We start from the raw sequence: 18,632 nt of genomic DNA, 5'->3' as shown, positions 1-18,632 counted from the left end.
AGTCGGAGGGAGGAAACACAGCTGAGAGAGGGAGGAGGTAAAAATAGAAGCAAATCAGGGAGCTCGGTGACACAGAAACCTTTTCTAAACACTCCCCACATATATATATATATATACATATATATATATATATATATATATATATATATATGTCAAATGATTATCCCCATTTCTATTTGCCAGAAAAATCTCAATTTTCTCATATTACTAATCCTATTCTTATTGTTGTGGGAGCAGAATAGTATTATAATAGCATATTAATGACAGAAGGTGGATGTATACCTTTATCGTTATTTTATTGATGACGAGTACAAATGATAGTTATTAATCAAATCAAATCAAACTAAAACATAACACAGCATAATTAAATGTGTCTGTTTCTTCACTTTGCCTCTGAGCAAACACAGGAGGAAGTGATTCAGAACTTCTTCTTTAATCAAACTTTAAGAACCTTCATCCTGAGCAGTCGGGAGTCTTAGCCTTTGATCTTTTTGATCAAACACAGGCTGGATGAATCAAACTGTTCAAATCAAACAACCAAACGGTTTTAAATCTGAATCTGAGTTCATCTGCAGAAGCACATGGAGCGGCTCATTCTGTGCAGACGTTAGTGCAAAAATATTAACGCTTTAATTCCACAAATTAATCAGCCCACGTTAACACGTTCATTTTGACAGCCCTGATATAAATATATATATATAAGCTAACTTAACTTATAAACAACAACTTTAAACAAATCTTGGTCCTGAGCTAAGCTAATATTGATAATTAGCTCAACGTGGCTCCTCCTCTGGATCGATCGAAAAACAACAGGCGAGGAGCTCTTGGAGTAACCATAGCAACAAGAAAGGAGGCTACAGTGCGCAGTGTAAACAGGAAGTGTAAATAATAATAATAATTATAATGATTTGTCAGTGGTTCAACACAAACACTAGTCATGTGATCAATGATGTGGCTCCTCCTCATTGGACAGTCCAGGCTGTCATCTCTCTTGGGACCAGGAGGGGGAGACCAGCTGCCATGGTAACTGAGTGCTGCTAGTGCCCCCTGCCGGCTGCGCCTGGCATTACACTCAGAGCAGAAATCAACCTACTTCACTTTATAATATCTTTATTGAACTTTCATCGACCTTTAACCTTCACGGGAGCCAGAAGCAGCTCAGGCTGAGGATCATGGGAAACGTAGTGTGTCGTAACAAATGTAAACAGAATATAAATACAAATAGAAAACAATCAAAACTGACACACATTAAAAATAACTTTCACATTTACACAAAGTGAGCCTCATGTTGCAGACTCCTGCTGCTTGGCTGCTGATTGGCTGCTGCTTGACCCAGCGTCACGAGACGGGGTCTGTGGTTGGACAGTTCACTTCCTGCTTCGTGTCCAGTGGATGAAACAGATGATCAGGCGTTATGATTGGCTGAGCGACATCCTCAGCTCCTCCTCCCTCAGGCTGCGGTCCAATCGCTGTGTCTCAGACTCCAGGACCGATGGGATTGGACTGTGCGTGACGATGGCGAGCGAATCACCGAGGTCGTGTCTCAGGGAGAGCAGCCACTCGCTGTTCCTGGACGATTGCTGGATAAACTCCGCCCTCTGCTGTTGATCCACAGCCAATGAGAGATGGAGCTGACTGACCTGAGGGGAGGAGACTACGTCAGCATCACCACAACAACTCACAACATCTGAAACTCTTCTTCTGCTGCTCTCACCTGCTGCTCCAGCTCCACCACCCGCCTGCGCAGACGCTCTTCTTCTGTGGACTCCTGAACAAACACACTGAGGTTAACACACACACACACACACACACACACACACACACACACACACACACACACACACACACACACACACACACACACACACACACACACACACACACACACACACACACACACACACACACACACACACACACACACACACACACACACACACACACACACACACACACACACACACCTCACCTGAGATCTGCTGCTTACAATCAGCTGCAGCCTCGTTCGCTCGTCCTCCACCTGAAACACGCAAATATCAAACAAAATGCCCACCTGTCACGGTGTGTGTGTGTGTGTACCTGTCTCAGTGTGTGTGTGTACCTGTCCCAGTGTGTCTCTCAGTGTGTGTGTGTGTACCTGTCTCAGTGTGTGTCTCCCAGTGTGTGTGTGTGTACCTGTCTCAGTGTGTGTGTGTGTGTACCTGTCCCAGTGTGTCTCTCAGTGTGTGTGTGTGTGTGTACCTGTCTCAGTGTGTGTGTGTGTGTGCCTGTCCCAGTGTGTCTCTCAGTGTCAGTGTGTGTACTGTCTCAGTGTGTCTCTCAGTGTGTGTGTGTGTGTGTGTACCTGTCCCAGTGTGTCTCTCAGTGTGTGTGTGTGTGTGTGTGTACCTGTCCCAGTGTGTCTCTCAGTGTGTGTGTGTGTGTGTACCTGTCTCAGTGTGTCTCTCAGTGTGTGTGTGTGTGTACCTGTCCCAGTGTGTCTCTCAGTGTGTGTGTGTGTGTGTACCTGTCTCAGTGTGTCTCTCAGTGTGTGTGTGTGTGTACCTGTCCCAGTGTGTCTCTCAGTGTGTGTGTGTGTGTGTGTACCTGTCCCAGTGTGTCTCTCAGTGTGTGTGTGTGTACTGTCTCAGTGTGTCTCTCAGTGTGTGTGTGTGTGTGTGTACCTGTCCCAGTGTGTCTCTCAGTGTGTGTGTGTGTGTACCTGTCCCAGTGTGTCTCTCAGTGTGTGTGTGTGTGTGTACCTGTCCCAGTGTGTCTCTCAGTGTGTGTGTGTGTGTGTACCTGTCTCAGTGTGTCTCTCAGTGTGTGTGTGTGTGTGTGCCTGTCCCAGTGTGTCTCTCAGTGTGTGTGTGTGTGTGTACCTGTCTCAGTGTGTCTCTCAGTGTGTGTGTGTGTGTACCTGTCTCAGTGTGTCTCTCAGTGTGTGTGTGTGTGTGTACCTGTCTCAGTGTGTCTCTCAGTGTGTGTCTCTCGCTCTTCAGTTTGTCTTTGGTATTTTCCAGATGTGAGTTTTTCTTGTTCAGTCGGTTTTGTTCGAGTTCCAGTTCAGCAACGAGACGCTGGAGGACAACGAGTCTGTCCCCGACACCCTGCAGACACACACACACACACAGTCAGGTCCACAGGAAAGACGACAATCAATTGTCAACCAGTTGGAGACACTGACCTCTCCTGAGTTTGGTCCCGCCCCTGAACTCTGCTCCTGTTGGTGGATTCTCTCCTTGTAGCCAATCAAAGCTGCCTCCGTTCTCTCCAGAGCCAATCGGACTCGATCCCTGTCCGTCTCCAGCTCCTCCGTCCTCTGAGTGAGCGCGTACACCTGGAGATGACATCATAGGGACTTCATCAACACAGAGAAGAAGCTGTCTCTCTGTCTCAGTGAAACCACACAGTTGACATTGTGTTGGATTCAGTGTCTTCAGGTGTGAACGGAGACAGACCTGAATGACTGAGAATCTTTACTAGTATTTAGTGACATCTAGTGGTGACGTTACAAATTACAACCAACTGAACCCTGAGGACTCTTAAGATGACTCTGTAAAATGTTGTGCTGACATGTTGTGTGGTTAATGTTTGTGAAGCAGCAGCAGGTTGTCGGAACTGACTCGTTCAAACATGTGGGAACATGTGAGGAACACGTGAGGACCACGTGAGGAACCCATGAGGAACATTTGAGGAATCCGTGAGTAACCCATGAGGAACATGTGAAGAACATGTGAGAGATACATGAGGAACACATGAGGAACATGTGAGGACCATGTGAGGAACACATGAGGAACATGTAAGGACCATGTGAGGAACACGTGAGGAACACATGAGGATCCCATGAGGAAAATCTGAGGAACACCACAGGACCATGTAAGGAACACATGAGGAACATGTGAGGAACATGTCAGGACCATGTGAGGAACATGTCAGGACCATGTGAGGAACACATGAGGAACAATTGAGGAACACACAAGGAACATGTGAGGAACACATGAGCAATACATGAGGAACATGTGAGGAACACACAAGGAACATGTGAGGAACACACGAGGAACATGTGTGTAACACGTGAGGAACATGTGAGGACCATGTGAGGAACATGTGAGGACCACATGAGGAACACGTGAGGAACCCGTGAGGAACATGTGAGGACCATGTAAGGAACACATGAGGAACACGTGAGGAACATGTCAGGACCATGTGAGGAACACATGAGGAACACACAAGGAACATGTGAGGAACACATGAGGAATACATGAGGAACATGTGAGGAACACTTTTTTTACCTCAGTTTCTCGAAGCTTCAGCAGCCTCTTCACCTCCTCCTGCTCCTGCAGCAGAGAAGTCATCTGCTGCTCCTCCTCATGAGGAAAAGACCAACCATGTTAATGAACATCAGCTGTTTCCTCTCTACAGTGTTTTCTGATCAACACTCACCTCCGCTCCTCCTCTCTTCTTGTCGTCTGTCTTCTTCCTTATCTGTCCACGTCTCTCCTCCTCCAACATGGCCGCGGTGGCTCTGACCCTGCTTAGCTCAGCCCTGGTCTCCTCCACCTCAACCTGTCTCTCCTTCACCGTCTGGATATCTCTCAGCTTCACCTGCTTCTCCTCCTCCATCTCCTCCACTCTGCTCCTCCAACACTCCTCAGCCTCCCTCCTGTACTCCTCTGCCTTCTCCTTCGCCTGAAGAGCCTCCTCCAGCTCCTCCATCACCTCCCTCCTCCTCCACTCCAGGGCCTTGGTTCTTGCTCTCAGCTCCTCCAGCTGTCCTCTTTCCTTCTCAACCTCCTCCCTCTGTTGCTCCACCTCCTCTATGACTATCCTCAGGTTCTCCACCTCCTCCTTCTTCTTGTCCTGCAGAGCGCTCCTCAGTCGCTGTCCCTCTGTGTGGCTCTCCTGATGACACAAAGTGGGACCACATGGAGATTAGCTTAGCATAACGATGAGCGCTGACGTAGCTTAATCACTGGGCAACATGTAGCTTAGCTTAGAATAATGACCATGAACTGAAGCACAGGTGGAGGCAGGAGCTGTACCTGCAGGAGCCCTTTGAGCTGGGTCCCCTCCTCCAGTGCCTCCCTCAGTCCCTCCTTCACCTGCTGCATCTCCTGCTCCTTCTCCTTTATCTCCTGCTTCAACCGCTCCGTGCTCAGACTCAGGTCACACACCTGAAGCAGAGAGAGGAGACATGAGCTGTGCTGCAGCGCCTCCTTCAGGACGATGTCTCCTCTTCATCAGGACTGTACCTGACTCTGCAGGGAGCTCAGGTTGTCTGTCATCACCTCCATGCTCTGCTGAACTCCTCTCAGCTCCTCCTGCACCTCCTCTCTCCTCCTCCGCGCCTTCTGCACCTCCTCTCCGAGAGTCGTCACCTCCTCCTCTGTCCTCTGCAGATTATTGTCTGTCTCCTCCTTCTCTTTTTGTTCTCTTTTCACCTCCTCCCTCAGAGCCGTCATCTCCTCCATCCTCAATATAAGCTCCTTCTTCTCCCTCTCTTCTGTTTGTAGCTCCTCAGACATCTGCTTCTCTCTCCTCGTCAGCTCCTCTTGTGCTTCCTCCATCTGCCTCAGCTTCTCTTTGGTTTCCTCACTCCGTCTTTGTTCCCTCTGCACCTCCTCTCTCAGAGCCATCATCTCCCTCTCCGTCCTCCTCAGCTTCTCCTCTATCTCCTCCTTCTCTCTTTGTGCCCCTGTTGCCTCCTCTCTTCTCCTCCTCAGCTCCTCCGACGCTCCATCTCTCTCCCCCTGCACCTCCTCCCTCAGAGCTTTCAACTCTTCTCTCCTCCTCATTAGCTCCTTCTGCACCTCTTTCTTTTCTCTCTGTTCTTCTTGGACCTCCTCTGTCAGTAAAGACACCTCCCTCTCACTCCTCTTCAGCTCCTTCTGTATTGCCTCTGTCTGCCTCCGCTTCTCAAGGGCCTCCTCCCTCCTTCTTTGCTCCCTCTGGACCTCCTCCTTGAGGACTCTCACCTCCTCCTGTGCATCTTTCTTCTCTCTTTGTTCTCTTTTCACCACCTCCCTCAGCGCTGTCACCTCCCTCTCTGTCTTCCTCAGCTCCTCCGTCAGCCCTGTCTTCTCCTCCTCTAGCTCTCTGACTCTGATCCTCCCTCGCTCTTCTACCAGGAGGTGCTTATCTCTCTCTTTCTCCACTAAACTCCCTCGCTCCTCTTTGGTCTTCCTTACTTCATCTTCTAGCTTTCTTTTCTCCTCCTCTTTACTTCTTAGCACCTCCCTCTGTCCCTCAATTTCTTTCAACCTCTCTTTCAGTTTATCCTCAAACCTCCTTTTCTCCTCCTTCACCCTCTGCAGCTCCTTCTCCTCGACCTCTCTCCCCTCCTGCATCACCCTCAGTCTGTTCTCCATCCTCCTCTTCTCCTCCCTCTCTTCCTCCCACTCCTCCTCTACCTCCCTCACTTTCTCCTCCAGCCTCCTTTTCTCCTCCCTTGTCCTCCTCTTTTCCTCCCTTTCTTCCTCCTGTTCCTCTTCCACTTCCCTCAATTTCTCCTCTAGTCTCCTTTTCTCCATATCCAACTCCATCAGCTCGATGTCCATCCTCCTTCTCCTTTCCTCTCTCTCTCTCCTCTCATCCTCTTTTTCTTTCTTCTCCTCCTCCCTCTCCTCTCTCAGCTGCTGCACCTCCTCCTCTCGTTCTTTCAGAAGACAACTGATCTTAGTTGACTCCCTCATACTCAGCTCGACCTTCTCCCTCCACTCCTTCACCTCCTCCTCTAGCCTGTCGTTTACCTCCTCGCCCTCTCTCACTCTCCTCCTCACTCCATCGGACTCGGCCTGAGCCTCCTGCAGCTCTTTGAGCAAGAGGGAGATCCTCTCATCTTTTTCTCCTCCCTCCCTTCTCTCCTCTTCCAGAATATCTTGTGCTTCTCTCAGCAGGATCTCCAGCTGCTCCTCTCTTTCCTGCATAAGCCTCAGTTTCTCCTTCACCTCCTCTTGCTCCCTCGCTCCCTCCTCCTCCCGCTCCTCCAACAGCCTCAGTCGCTCCTTCAGATGCTCCACTTCCTCCTCCCGCTCTCTCACAGCGTTCATCTGGCGCTCCAGGCTGCACTCCCTGCGCTGCACCTCTTCCTTCACCTCCTCACACTGCTCCTTTGCCACATTCAGCCTCACCCTCAGAAGCTCCATCTCCCCCACCTTCTCCTTCAGCGTCTTCGACAGTCCTCCTACAGCTTCCTCCTTCTCCTCTTTCAATCTCTCGTTCTTTTTCCTCTCCTCTTCTCTGTCCCTCTTCACCTCCTCCACTCTGCCCCTCAGTCGTTCAACCTCCTCCCTCTCTTCCTCCTCTCGTTTTCTCAGTCTGTTGATCTCCTCCTCCTTTTCTTCCACTCTCCTCCTACAGCTCTCCATCTCCCCCTCTCTCTTCTCCTTCTCTCTCTCTAATCTCTCCATCCGGTCACAGTGTGCCTCGATCTCTCTCCTCCTCTCCTCCCTCTTCACCTCCTCCTCTCTCAACCTCAACTCTGTCTTCTTCATCTCCTCCTCCAGGTTCTCCCTCTCTCTCTCTGCTTGCTGTATTCTCTCCATCATCTGGCTGATTTGCATATCCCTCTCCATCACCTCCCACGTCAGTCTCTCCACCTCTTTCTGTCTCTCCTCCTTTTCCTCAGTCAATCCCTCTTTGCGCCTCCTCAGAGCCTCCACCTCTCCATCCCTCATCCCCAGCTCCTCATTCAGACCTTCCCTTTCTCTTTGCCAGGCCGCTCTCTCCTTCTTTCCCTCTTCCTTCTCTTCCGTCCTTGTTCTCCTCAGCTCCTCCACCTCCACTGTCAGTCGCTCTATCTTCTCTTTCAGCGCCTCACTCTCCTCCTCGCACTTTTCGCTCCTGGCTGTCACTTCCTCCAGCTCCTCCCTCAGACACGCCACCTCTCCTTTAGAAAGACAAACGAGTTATACTCCTCCTCTCACTGCGGTCACACACACACACACACACACACACACACACACACACACACACACACACACACACACACACACACACACACACACACACACACACACACACACACACACACACACACACACACACTCACCCTGCAGGGTGTGTTTGACGTCCTGCACAGTCTGAACGTGTGTGATCAGGTGACCTCTGTCGACCTCTGACTGCGACAGCTGCTGCTGCTGCTGAGCGAGCTGCTGATGGAGAGACACCGACAGAGACCTAGAGAAAGAGAGAGAGAGTGAGAGAGTGAGAGAGAGACAGATAGAGAGGGAGAAAGAGAGAGATAGAAAGAGAGAGCGAGAGAGAGAGGGAGTGAGTGAGTGAGAGAGAGAGAGAGAAGAGAGAGGGAGAGAGAGACAAAAAGAGAGAGAGACAGAAGGAGAGAGAGAGAGAGGGAGTGAGAGAGAGAGAGAGAGAGAGAGGGAGTGAGAGAGAGAGAGAGGGAGAGACAGAGAGAGAGAAAGAGAGGGAGAGACAGACAGAAAGAGAGAGAGAGAAAGGAAGAGAGAGAGACAGAAATAGAAAGAGACAGAGAGAGAGAGAGAGAGACCGTACCTGAGCTCCATCAGCACCATGTCCTCCTGCTGCCTCCTGCTTTCTCTCTCCTGGTCCTCCTCCTCTCTCTTCCTCTCCTCCTCTCTCGCCCGCTGCAGCTGCTCCTGCGCCTCCTTCAGCTCCGCACACACAGATGAACACCGAGAGGCCATCTGAGGACCAGACACTTCATTCATCATACATGTGTACAGGTGTAACTGAGTCACATGAGAACTCCTCCTCCTCCTCCTCATCTCTACCTCCTCCTGCTGTTGTTCATTCTTCTCTCTATCCTCCATCAGGGAGGCCAACTCTCTCTCCTTCTCCTCCATTATTCTCTCCTTCTCTGACTTTCTTTGTCTCAGCTGATGCACTTTGTCGGCCTCCTCCTCCTTGTGAGCTCTGAACAGAAACAGATCAAATCAAAGTTTCTAAGATTTACATTTAGATTAACAGATTTGAGATTTGTGTTCGGGAATAAAAACTTTTTTTCATAAATAAAAGGTTGATATTTGAAAGTTTACTTGTGTGAACTCACCTCAGTTGGCTGCAGTCGCTGTTCAGGGTCTTGACCTGTTGGTGCAGAGAGCTGACCTCTGACCTCAGAGCGTGCAGCTGTGATTGGCTATCTGACAGCTCACACTCCAGCTGCCAACACAAACATGAACACTGGTCAGGAGCCATTGAGCCAGGCGAGAGAGAGAGAGAGAGAGAGAGAGAGAGAGAGAGAGAGAGAGAAGTACCTGCAGCAGCTGTTTGATCAGCTCTTGCTTGTCTGATGCCAAGGCCGAGTTCAGGGTGGCCATCTTGTCCAGGGCGTCGCGTCCCTCGTCCACCTCTCTCTTCAAGGCACACTCGAGGGACGACAGACGCACAACACACTCCCTGGACTGGGGGGGGGGACAAAGTCCAACATGGTGTTATCAGGATTGTTCCACTGAAACTGATCAATGTTGGTCTATTATAAAATCACAAGGGTGAGTGAATGAAAGACGGAAGATGAACTGTGATGTTTGATCCTGATTCAGAGTCGGAACTGAAACCTACATGTTAAACCCATTAACCAGCAGGGGGCTGAACAGACTGTCTGCTCATGTGTTATCTTATTATTATAATATTTGACTGTATTACATATTTCTATTTATATATATATATAAATAGAAATATTTATGTATGTATGAGTTTTTTTCTGTCTTAAGCTGTTCTTAATTGAACATGAGCTCCAGATGTGAGCCGACACACGTGAATCTTCATATAAAAGTTGATCTGCACCTTCTGCAGAGCGTCTCTGGCGTCTGCAGCCTCATCCTCTGCTCTCTGTCTGTCCAGCTGCTCTCTCTCCAGCGCCCCCTACAGGACGACAGGAGGGACACACAGGAACAGAATGATGAGAAACTGGATGAGTCGGACAAACAGGAGGAGGAGTTTCTATTTTTACCTTCAGAGTGTGAATCTCCATCTGCTGAAGAGAGTCTCTCTCCGTCAGCTGAACGTTCTCCAACAACTCCGTCTCAACTCTAACACAGCCACAAGTTGTGAAGAAACAAAAGACAGTTAGTCCATTACTGGCCACAGGAAGTTGAAGTGTCACAGTCTTTACAGTGACAGTTCCACGGATGCAAACACAAACAGTCATGGAGGTCAGTGAAGGTGAAGAGAGGAGGAGTTGCTCCTGTCACATGGTCGAACATCTCAGACCCTCTGAGAAAGGAGGTAGTAGAACTCAGTCCAACAGAGTAAAGTACCGTCTGTGTGTTTCTGTCTCCAGGCGTCTGTTCCTCTCCTCCTGTCTGTCTCTCTCACTCCCCAGTCTGATGTTCTCCCTCCTCACCTCCTCCTCCCTCATCTGCACCTCCTCCACCTGCCGACGCAGTGAAGACAACGTCTCGCGCTCCCTGATGACAAACAGCCATGTTCATGAGAAGCTCCTGTTCAAATCTCACGACCTGACTGCCATGGATGATGTGTGTGTGTGTACCTGCTCAGTGTGTCCAGAGTGTGTGTGAGCTCCAGCTGAGTGTGTTTTGTGTGTGTCTGTAGTTGCTGGTTGTCGTCTTCCAGCTGTTTCAGACGGAGGTGCAGGGTTGTGTTTTCCTCACTGAGCCGCCGCACAGAGAGCTCCGCCCCCTGACACACACACACACATTTAACAAAAGGTCCACGACCTCTGACCTGCGTAGAAAAACTGCTCCTGCTGTGTGACTGACCTGCAGTTCCTGGTATCTCCCCTGGAGGGCACTCTCTGTCTGAGACAGGACAGACAGCAGGGAGGACAGGTCCAGACTGAGGACGCTCTCCGAGGACACACACATAGAGCGACTGCAGCTGCTCAGAACTCTGGACTGAAGACATGACGAACTGATGACCTCACTGATGATGTCACAGGTCAAGATGACCACATGGCGCTCTGTCACTCACCAGGCTGATGACAGCTCGACTGACGGACTGCAGACTTCTCTCTGTCTCCCTGTGTCTCTCTCCCTCTCTCTCTCTCTCCTCCCTCACCCCGTGCTCCTCCTGCAGCGAGTGAGAGAGCTCCACCATCCTGACAACAGAGAGAGAGGGAAGTTACAGAGTCACTATCAGCTGACATTCAGCAGTGATGAGGCGGTGTCGCTCATTACCACTCCTTCAGCCGGGACACTTCCGTCTCCTGCAGGGGGCGCTCCGGCTCCTCCCTCCTCTGCTCCAACTCCGCCAACACGAAGGTTCCCAGAGACGAGGAGGAGACGAGAGGAGGCTCAGAGGCAGAGGAGTCTGGATGAAGGGGGAGCAGAGTGGAGGAGAGAGCGGGAGGAGAGGGGGGAGGGAGGTCAGGGGGAGGCAGAGAGGAGGAGGAGTGGGGGGGTTTGATGTGATGATCATTGAGTCTCAGGGCAGAGGAGACAGAGTCACAGCTGGACAGAAGAGACGAAGAGAGACGAGAAAGCTCCGCCCTCATCTGCCACAGGTCCCTGCAGAGACAGATCGATGCGTCACATGTCAATCAACATGTCACATGTCAATCAACATGTCACAGGTCATGACTCACCTGTCGGCTGCAGTTTTGACAGAGTGACAGACTCGTCTCAGAGAAACCACAGATCTCCACACAGACGACAACTGAGCCTGATGATGGCCCACACCACCTGACACACACTACACACACACACACACACACACACACACACACACACACACACACACACACACACACACACACACACACACACACACACATACACACACACACACACACACACACACACACACACACACACACACACACACACGTCAGTACAGTAACTCGAGACAAAAAACAGCCTCCATATCTGATCCTGTGATGTCACCAAGTGTCCACAAGCCCCAGAATTCAGATTCTACTGGAAACGAGGTCGTTTAGTTTCACTCCTGATTCCCTCTGAAGCCTCAAGCCAGTAGCTGCAGTCTCACTGTTCACCCCCCCCCCCCCCCCCATCACAGTGCTGAGGACATAATGAGGCAACTTTCATTTTCGGGTGAACATTCCCTTTCACTTTCCAGAAATAATAATAAAACTCCCAGAGGAGTAAAACATACAGACCTTCTTCTCTCTCAGCCAATCAGACTCTCGCTGCTCCGCCTCTTCTACAGCTCTCGACCAATCATCTGTCAGCTTCTTGAGGTCCTGCCTCAGGGACTGGTTGGCCTGCTCTGATTGGCCGAGCTGCTCCCGCAAGAGAGCGTTGGTCTCAACCAGACCGAGTGACCTGAAAAAAAAAAAAACACACACACACACACACACACAGGTGAGACCATAGACTGTAATTAAAGATGGACGATGCGACGGCTCTTAAAAGTAAAGATGATTAATCTTGATTGTCCCCTGGTGTGTTTGTCTATGACACACACACTTACACACACACACGCACACATACCTCTGCTGTTCCTCCTCGAGTCTGATGAGGGCGCTCTCCAGAGAGTCACTGTGTTCATCTCTGATCCTCTGCTACACAACAAACACACAACAGGACAAGTCACAACAACATCACGAACACTGAACTGTGTAGTACTGTAACGATCTAATCTTGTTGTCGTATTGTGTTAGTGTGTGTGACCTCAGTGTTGATCAGTTGTGTGTGTTGATTTTGCAACTGAAGATCAAGACGCTGACATCGGTCTCTGTACTCCACCACCTGTAGTAAAATACACACTGAGACTACACACTGATACTACACACAAAATGCATCTTTGACCACTAGGTGTCCTTCAATCTAAATTATAATAACAATAATGAAAACAAAAGACCTAATTCAATGACCTCATGACCTTCACCAACATTGCAGATGAACATTGATACAACACAATTAAAAGGCGTCTAAATGAAATGTCCTAAAGTTGAAAAGAACAGTTTAAATATTGTTGGAAACATTGTTGGTTGACACTACCTTGACTTGAGTACTGTTTGTGTTTACTCTAGCCACCACTGTCAACAACATACACAACACCTTTGGTTTCATACATGTTAATGCAGAAGGGTAACAGATATATGATATCATATCTCATATCTTTCCCGCCTCACCTTGCCCTGCAGGCGGTGGATGAGCAGAGCCTGTCTGGCCTCCCTCTCTCTCCCCTCCCTCACCCGCTTCCTCCACTCCCTCTGCTCAGCCTCCATATGTAGAGAGAGGGCGAGCGAGGGAGACACTGACTGGCACAGCTGGAGAGAGAGAGAGAGAGAGATGTTAGGCTCTGATGGACTCTGATGATCACGCAACCTCCTCCTCCTCCTCCTCCTCCTCCTCCTCCTCCTCCTCCTCACCCTGTCGTTCAGAACTCTGCTCCTCGACTCCAGCTCCTCCCTCTCCGCCTGACTCTCCGCCAGCTTCTCCTGCAGACGACACACCTCCCATTGGAGCTCCGCCCTCTCCTGCCGCTCCATGGCGGCGTCCCTTAATTGCATCATCAGATCAGGTGACCTCCTGCTGCTGGTCACAGATCAGCCCTGGACCTGAAGGATTCACAGTCTCATTACATCATCAGGAGTCGACCTGGAGAGCTGCCTCTGATCCAGAATCAGTCCACAGCCTGTTTCCCTCTGGATGTTTTTAATGTGATAAATAAAACTGCCATGTTGATTATTTCTATTGATTCGTATTTAAATCTGGACTCACTGACCAATCACAGCTCAGTCTGATCTTTAGACCCGTCACTGACTTTAAGATCTTTATATAAACTCACATCAGATCAGTGACTCTATTTGATATTTATGAAAACACAAAAGTTTTATTTCAGTTTGGTTTATTATCATTTAATGTGGTTTGATAACGCGGCTGGTGACGTAGAGTGACGGTGACCTCTGACCTGTGATCCTCCGGTGCAGTGCCCCGGTGTGAACGGCTCCATCATCACAGACCGGTTAGCCGGTTAGCCTACTAGCATGCTTACACCGGAAACCGACGTGAGCAAAGTTTTTACCCGAGGCTGCAGCGCGAACTTTGACGTCACCGTCAGGTGATGACGTAGGAAACGTTCAAACTGGCCGTTTCGCTCCGTTCACACGAAAACACGGAGACCGAGCGACGGTCACAACAACCGGGAGCCGTTGTCTTTGACCCCGGAGACAACGAGAACTTCCGGTTCCAATCCAAACAGCGACACATATCGGTTGGAGTAGTTCACTGCAGCTGTTACGAGCTATAGATAATTAAAAAACAAAAAATTAGATAAATGAAGCAACTCGACACAAAATAAGTCAATATCAATAAATTAATGAAAAAACATCACTGTAACTGTAATGTTAAAGTGAATAGACAATAAATACATTTATGGAATATTGATACCAGGTAGTAAGGAGCATTGTTATTATAAAAAAATAATACAAAAATGTAAATTAAGACATTTTAAGGAAATAAAAATATAAAATGTAACGTTTTTGTTTTGTTTTTTTTATAAAAGTTGTATTTGATTTCAGTTACAGTTGAAATGTGTGATTGAATAAAACCAGAGTGAAAAAGTTGTGTTGAAGAACAAAAGGTTTTAATTTTGGTGTCTTTTGTTGTCATGGACGACAGCAGTTCAACAGTCGTCTGTTCTCAGCCAATCACTGATCAGGACAGGAAACAGAAACTGTTTTAATAACACTGACGTGATGATACCACATGAACTTTATTTTTGTCAGAGTCATAAACACACTGAGCCACTAGAGGGACCCACCGGCACAAAGGTCCCAAAATAAATTTAGAATATACTTAGAGTCAATAGATCCAAACACAAACATTGTATGATTAATATCAGACACCGATTTGCAGCAGCAGAGGCTCCTCTGCTCCGGCCCCATACGGTCTGGCTCCAGCTCTGGGTTCTGTCCCACGTCCTCAGGGACCTTCTGCTGAGGACGGAGACTCTGCGTCATTTGGCCGAGGGGCTGAAAGTCGAACCTGCTCCACCTCAGTCTGATTCAACGTTTGACCTTTGAGTTCAAGTTCCAAACTTCCTGTGTGATGACATCGCTCGTCGCATTGTTTGAAACAACGACACTGACGCCTGTAAGGAACTTTCATAATGTAAAAGAAAAGTTTAAACTTTTACAAATGAAGTTTGGTGCTGTTTGTTTTTACAGCAGAGATGATTAGGGAGGCGGAGTCTAACCTGAGACACACAAGTGACACGTGTTAGGTGAGTTTGACTGAGTCTGATCCTCTGATGTCATCAGCCGGCGGCTGCAGGGGCGGAGTTAATAAAACAGTTTTCCTTCTTGTAGCTTCAGAGACGAGAACAACAACAAAGCGTTTGATTCTTCTGTTGCAGATGAAACTGATGAAATCACTGTGTTTTTGAACAAAGAACAACGAAGGTTCAGAAACTACCTGACACCAGAACAGCTTCTTTCCTCTGCCGTCACTCTGATGAACACTTTCAGTCTTGAGGCCATATTCAGGTACCTACATTCTAAATTACACACATACAGATATATATATATATTCCACCGACCTCCTCCTCTGACATCTTTCCATACTGAAGCATCTTTTCACTTTGCATAAACCACTGCACTATTTCCCCCTTTCATTCTAGTTGTTCTTGTGTTTTTTATGTTCATAAATTTATACTTTCGTATATATATTTATATCCAGATTTTAAATGTATATAGTAGTTAATTGTTTAGCTTAAACTGTTCTTCTTTGTTGTGCTTGCTTCTTATGTTTATTTGTTTATTTCTGTGTATGTACACTGCGAGGAGCTCGTAGCCTGTTCCTGAACGCAGCAGGCACCCCCCTCGTGCTTCTCCGGACGAGTCTCCGGACCGCTATCCTCGTTACCAGCTGAGAACGAGCCAAGCTACTGAAGTGCTGCTTTCCTTACCACGGTTGGGGCTCGATGAAAATAACTGCTAACACCATTCGTTTATGGATATACGGAGCAAAAACACATGAGACATGTGATGCCTGTCACTGGAAACTTCAGCCAATCAGAGGAGAGTTGTGATTTCAGAGGTGCTGCAGCTGGAGAACATCTCGCTCCCACCATATGTCAAGGTCACGTGACCTGGGGATGTTCAGATGCTTTTATTTTAAAAGAAAAAGTGCTGATCACAGTTCCTGTTCTTTCAAAATAAAAGCAAAAATAAATCAAGCTGATCTCAGCTTTGACCTGTAGCTGAGTCCCAACAGAACATGGTTCTCCTTGTGGTTCTCCTCGTGGTTCTCACGGTTTCATGTTGAATCCACACACCTACGTGTTATGGTAACATGTGTGGGTAACAACATGAGATCATCTGAAGTAGAATAACGTCTCTGTCGTGTTGGTCAAACTTTGAAGAACCTGAAGAGACGATAGGTTTCACTTTCCTCTGTTTGATTAACTTTAATCTCAAACCAAACATTCAGACATTTTAATGACGTGAGTGTTTGAGTGTTCTTTGCCCACTGGGGGGCGCTGTTCTTATCAGCAGAGCTTAACATGACTTGAAGGCTTTACAATAAAAGTGCAACATAAATAAATCAAGTATATTGATGATGATTTTTAAGGTTGTAGATAAAGAGTCGACTCTGAAGAAAACAAACGTTTATAAGGTTAAATTCAAAGTTGTTTTTCAGTTTGAGAACGTTCCGAATCCAGCTGCTGGTTTTCAGGGTCAAAGGTCAAACTGAACGATGCTCCTCAGGGTCGGACGTGTTCCCAGCAGATCAGAACGATTCAGTCAGTACGTCCTCAGTTTGAAGACCTTGCTGAGCCTGGTGGTTGCGCTGGAGTAGATGAGGAAGGAGCCTTCTTCAGTGCTGAAGTGTTCCCAGTCTCTGCAGCCGAACGTTGGTAGTCTGTGGACTGGAACGAATCCCTCGTACCCCTGCCACCTGAAACTCAAAATACACAGAGATGAGAACCTGAAAGACACAACATCCACAAAGACGTCAACTACGACAGGAACCACCGACCTGTAGACAACGCTGTTCAGAGAGTGCGAGCTGCCGTCGTAAGAGTTGGCCACCACCAGGAACTTCTCCTCTCCGACAGTGAAGAACTCCCAGTCGACAGCACTAAACACAACAACAACATCTGAGCTGGCTGTTCACTAGAGGGTGCAGTGAGCTGTTTGGTCACTAGAGGGTGCAGTGAGCTGGTTGGTCACTAGAGGGTGTAGTGAGCTGTTTGGTCACTAGAGGGTGTAGTGAGCTGTTTGGTCACTAGAGGGTGTAGTGAGCTGTTTGGTCACTGGTGTAGTTAGCTAGTTGGTCACTAGAGGGTGTAGTGAGCAGGTTGGTCACTAGAGGGTGTAGTGAGCTGTTTGGTCACTGGTGTAGTTAGCTAGTTGGTCACTAGAGGGTGTAGTGAGCTGGTTGGTAACTACATGGTGCAGTGAGCTGGTTGGTCACTAGAGGGTGTAGTTAGCTAGTTGGTCACTAGAGGGTGCAGTGAGCTGGCTGTTCACTAGAGGGTGTAGTGAGCAGGTTGGTCACTAGAGGGTGTAGTGAGCTGTTTGGTCACTGGTGTAGTTAGCTAGTTGGTCACTAGAGGGTGTAGTGAGCTGGTTGGTAACTACATGGTGCAGTGAGCTGGTTGGTCACTAGAGGGTGTAGTGAGCTGGTTGGTCACTGGTGTAGTTAGCTAGTTGGTCACTAGAGGGTGCAGTGAGCTGGTTGGTCACTAGAGGGTGTAGTGAGCTGGTTGGTAACTAGAGGGTGCAGTGAGCTGGTTGGTCACTAGAGGGTGCAGTGAGCTGGTTGGTCACTAGAGGGTGTAGTGAGCTGTTTGGTCACTAGAGGGTGTAGTGAGCTGTTTGGTCACTAGAGGGTGTAGTGAGCTGTTTGGTCACTGGTGTAGTTAGCTAGTTGGTCACTAGAGGGTGCAGTGAGCTGGCTGTTCACTAGAGGGTGTAGTGAGCAGGTTGGTCACTAGAGGGTGTAGTGAGCTGTTTGGTCACTGGTGTAGTTAGCTAGTTGGTCACTAGAGGGTGTAGTGAGCTGGTTGGTAACTACATGGTGCAGTGAGCTGGTTGGTCACTAGAGGGTGTAGTGAGCTGGTTGGTAACTAGAGGGTGCAGAGAGTTGGTTGGTCACTAGAGGGTGCAGTGAGCTGGTTGGTAACTAGAGGGTGCAGTGAGCTGGTTGGTCACTAGAGGGTTCAGTGAGTTGGTTGGTCACTAGAGGGTGCAGTGAGCTGGTTGGTCACTAGAGGGTGTAGTGAGTTGGTTGGTCAATGAGGGTGCAGTGAGTTGGTTGGTCACTAGAGGGTGCAGTGAGCTGGTTGGTAACTAGAGGGTGCAGTGAGCAGGTTGGTAACTAGAGGGTGCAGTGAGCTGATTGGTCACTAGAGGGTGCAGTGAGCTGGTTGGTAACTAGAGGGTGCAGTGAGCTGGTTGGTCACTAGAGGGTGCAGTGAGCTGGTTGGTCACTAGAGGGTGCAGTGAGCTGGTTGGTCACTAGAGGGTGCAGTGAGCTGGTTGGTCACTAGAGGGTTCAGTGAGTTGGTTGGTCACTAGAGGGTGCAGTGAGCTGGTTGGTCACTAGAGGGTGCAGTGAGCTGGTTGGTCACTAGAGGGTGCAGTGAGCTGGTTGGTCACTAGAGGGTGCAGTGAGCTGGTTGGTCACTAGAGGGTGCAGTGAGCTGGTTGGTCACTAGAGGGTGCAGTGAGCTGGTTGGTCACTAGAGGGTGCAGTGAGCTGGTTGGTCACTAGAGGGTGCAGTGAGCTGGTTGGTCA

At 48.8% G+C, this 18,632-nt stretch overlaps 2 protein-coding genes across 10 annotated transcripts in view; both read right to left on the bottom strand.

Annotated features, from left to right (window-relative positions):
- Positions 1-279: 279 nt before the first annotated feature.
- si:dkey-230p4.1 (trichohyalin) lies at positions 280-14,058 on the bottom strand. 9 transcript variants are annotated; one of them, XM_062402158.1, is made up of 28 exons: positions 13,912-14,058; positions 13,256-13,444; positions 13,016-13,153; positions 12,552-12,629; positions 12,372-12,442; positions 12,038-12,203; positions 11,507-11,613; positions 11,100-11,429; positions 10,894-11,020; positions 10,683-10,817; positions 10,454-10,602; positions 10,221-10,370; positions 9,914-9,992; positions 9,748-9,825; positions 9,219-9,365; positions 9,014-9,123; positions 8,736-8,877; positions 8,497-8,648; positions 8,033-8,160; positions 5,235-7,870; positions 4,989-5,156; positions 4,426-4,884; positions 4,275-4,349; positions 3,167-3,319; positions 2,940-3,089; positions 1,970-2,020; positions 1,715-1,768; positions 280-1,640 (listed from the first exon to the last, which is right to left on the bottom strand). In XM_062402158.1, exons 2-28 carry the CDS (start codon positions 13,397-13,399, stop codon positions 1,413-1,415), a joined length of 6,405 nt encoding a protein of 2,134 aa, XP_062258142.1. In that variant the 5' UTR covers positions 13,400-13,444; positions 13,912-14,058; the 3' UTR covers positions 280-1,412. The 9 variants fall into 9 exon arrangements, with proteins under 9 accessions (XP_062258142.1, XP_062258145.1, XP_062258146.1 ...); XM_062402161.1 differs by having other exon boundaries at positions 4,275-4,346; XM_062402162.1 differs by having other exon boundaries at positions 5,025-5,156.
- A 2,424-nt stretch (positions 14,059-16,482) lies between these two features.
- Positions 16,483-18,632, bottom strand: part of LOC133967011 (thrombospondin-type laminin G domain and EAR repeat-containing protein-like) — a 13,989-nt gene continuing 11,839 nt past the window's right edge. Inside the window, exons 14-15 of the mRNA XM_062402169.1 lie at positions 16,869-16,970; positions 16,483-16,787 (exon numbers count right to left, since the gene is read on the bottom strand). Coding sequence (XP_062258153.1) covers positions 16,634-16,787; positions 16,869-16,970 — 256 coding nt within the window. The 3' untranslated portion in view covers positions 16,483-16,633. The remainder of the gene's footprint in view (positions 16,788-16,868; positions 16,971-18,632) is intronic.

The sequence above is a fragment of the Platichthys flesus genome, chromosome 13 (assembly GCF_949316205.1).
Source record: "Platichthys flesus chromosome 13, fPlaFle2.1, whole genome shotgun sequence".
Classification (NCBI taxonomy): Eukaryota; Metazoa; Chordata; class Actinopteri; order Pleuronectiformes; family Pleuronectidae; genus Platichthys; species Platichthys flesus.
This window is presented reverse-complemented; position numbering and strand designations above follow the sequence as displayed.

What these genes read in the sequence shown, in the direction of transcription:
- si:dkey-230p4.1 (XM_062402158.1), bottom strand. Translation starts at nt 13,399, where the DNA reads ATGATGCAATTAAGGGACGCCGCCATGGAGCGGCAGGAGAGGGCGGAG. An exon ending in GTGTCCCGGCTGAAGGAGTG is followed by an intron (nt 11,021 to 11,099) that starts GTAATGAGCGAC and finishes CTCTGTTGTCAG; the next exon opens with GATGGTGGAGCTCTCTCACT. An exon ending in AGCGACTGCAGCCAACTGAG is followed by an intron (nt 8,878 to 9,013) that starts GTGAGTTCACAC and finishes GTTTCTGTTCAG; the next exon opens with AGCTCACAAGGAGGAGGAGG.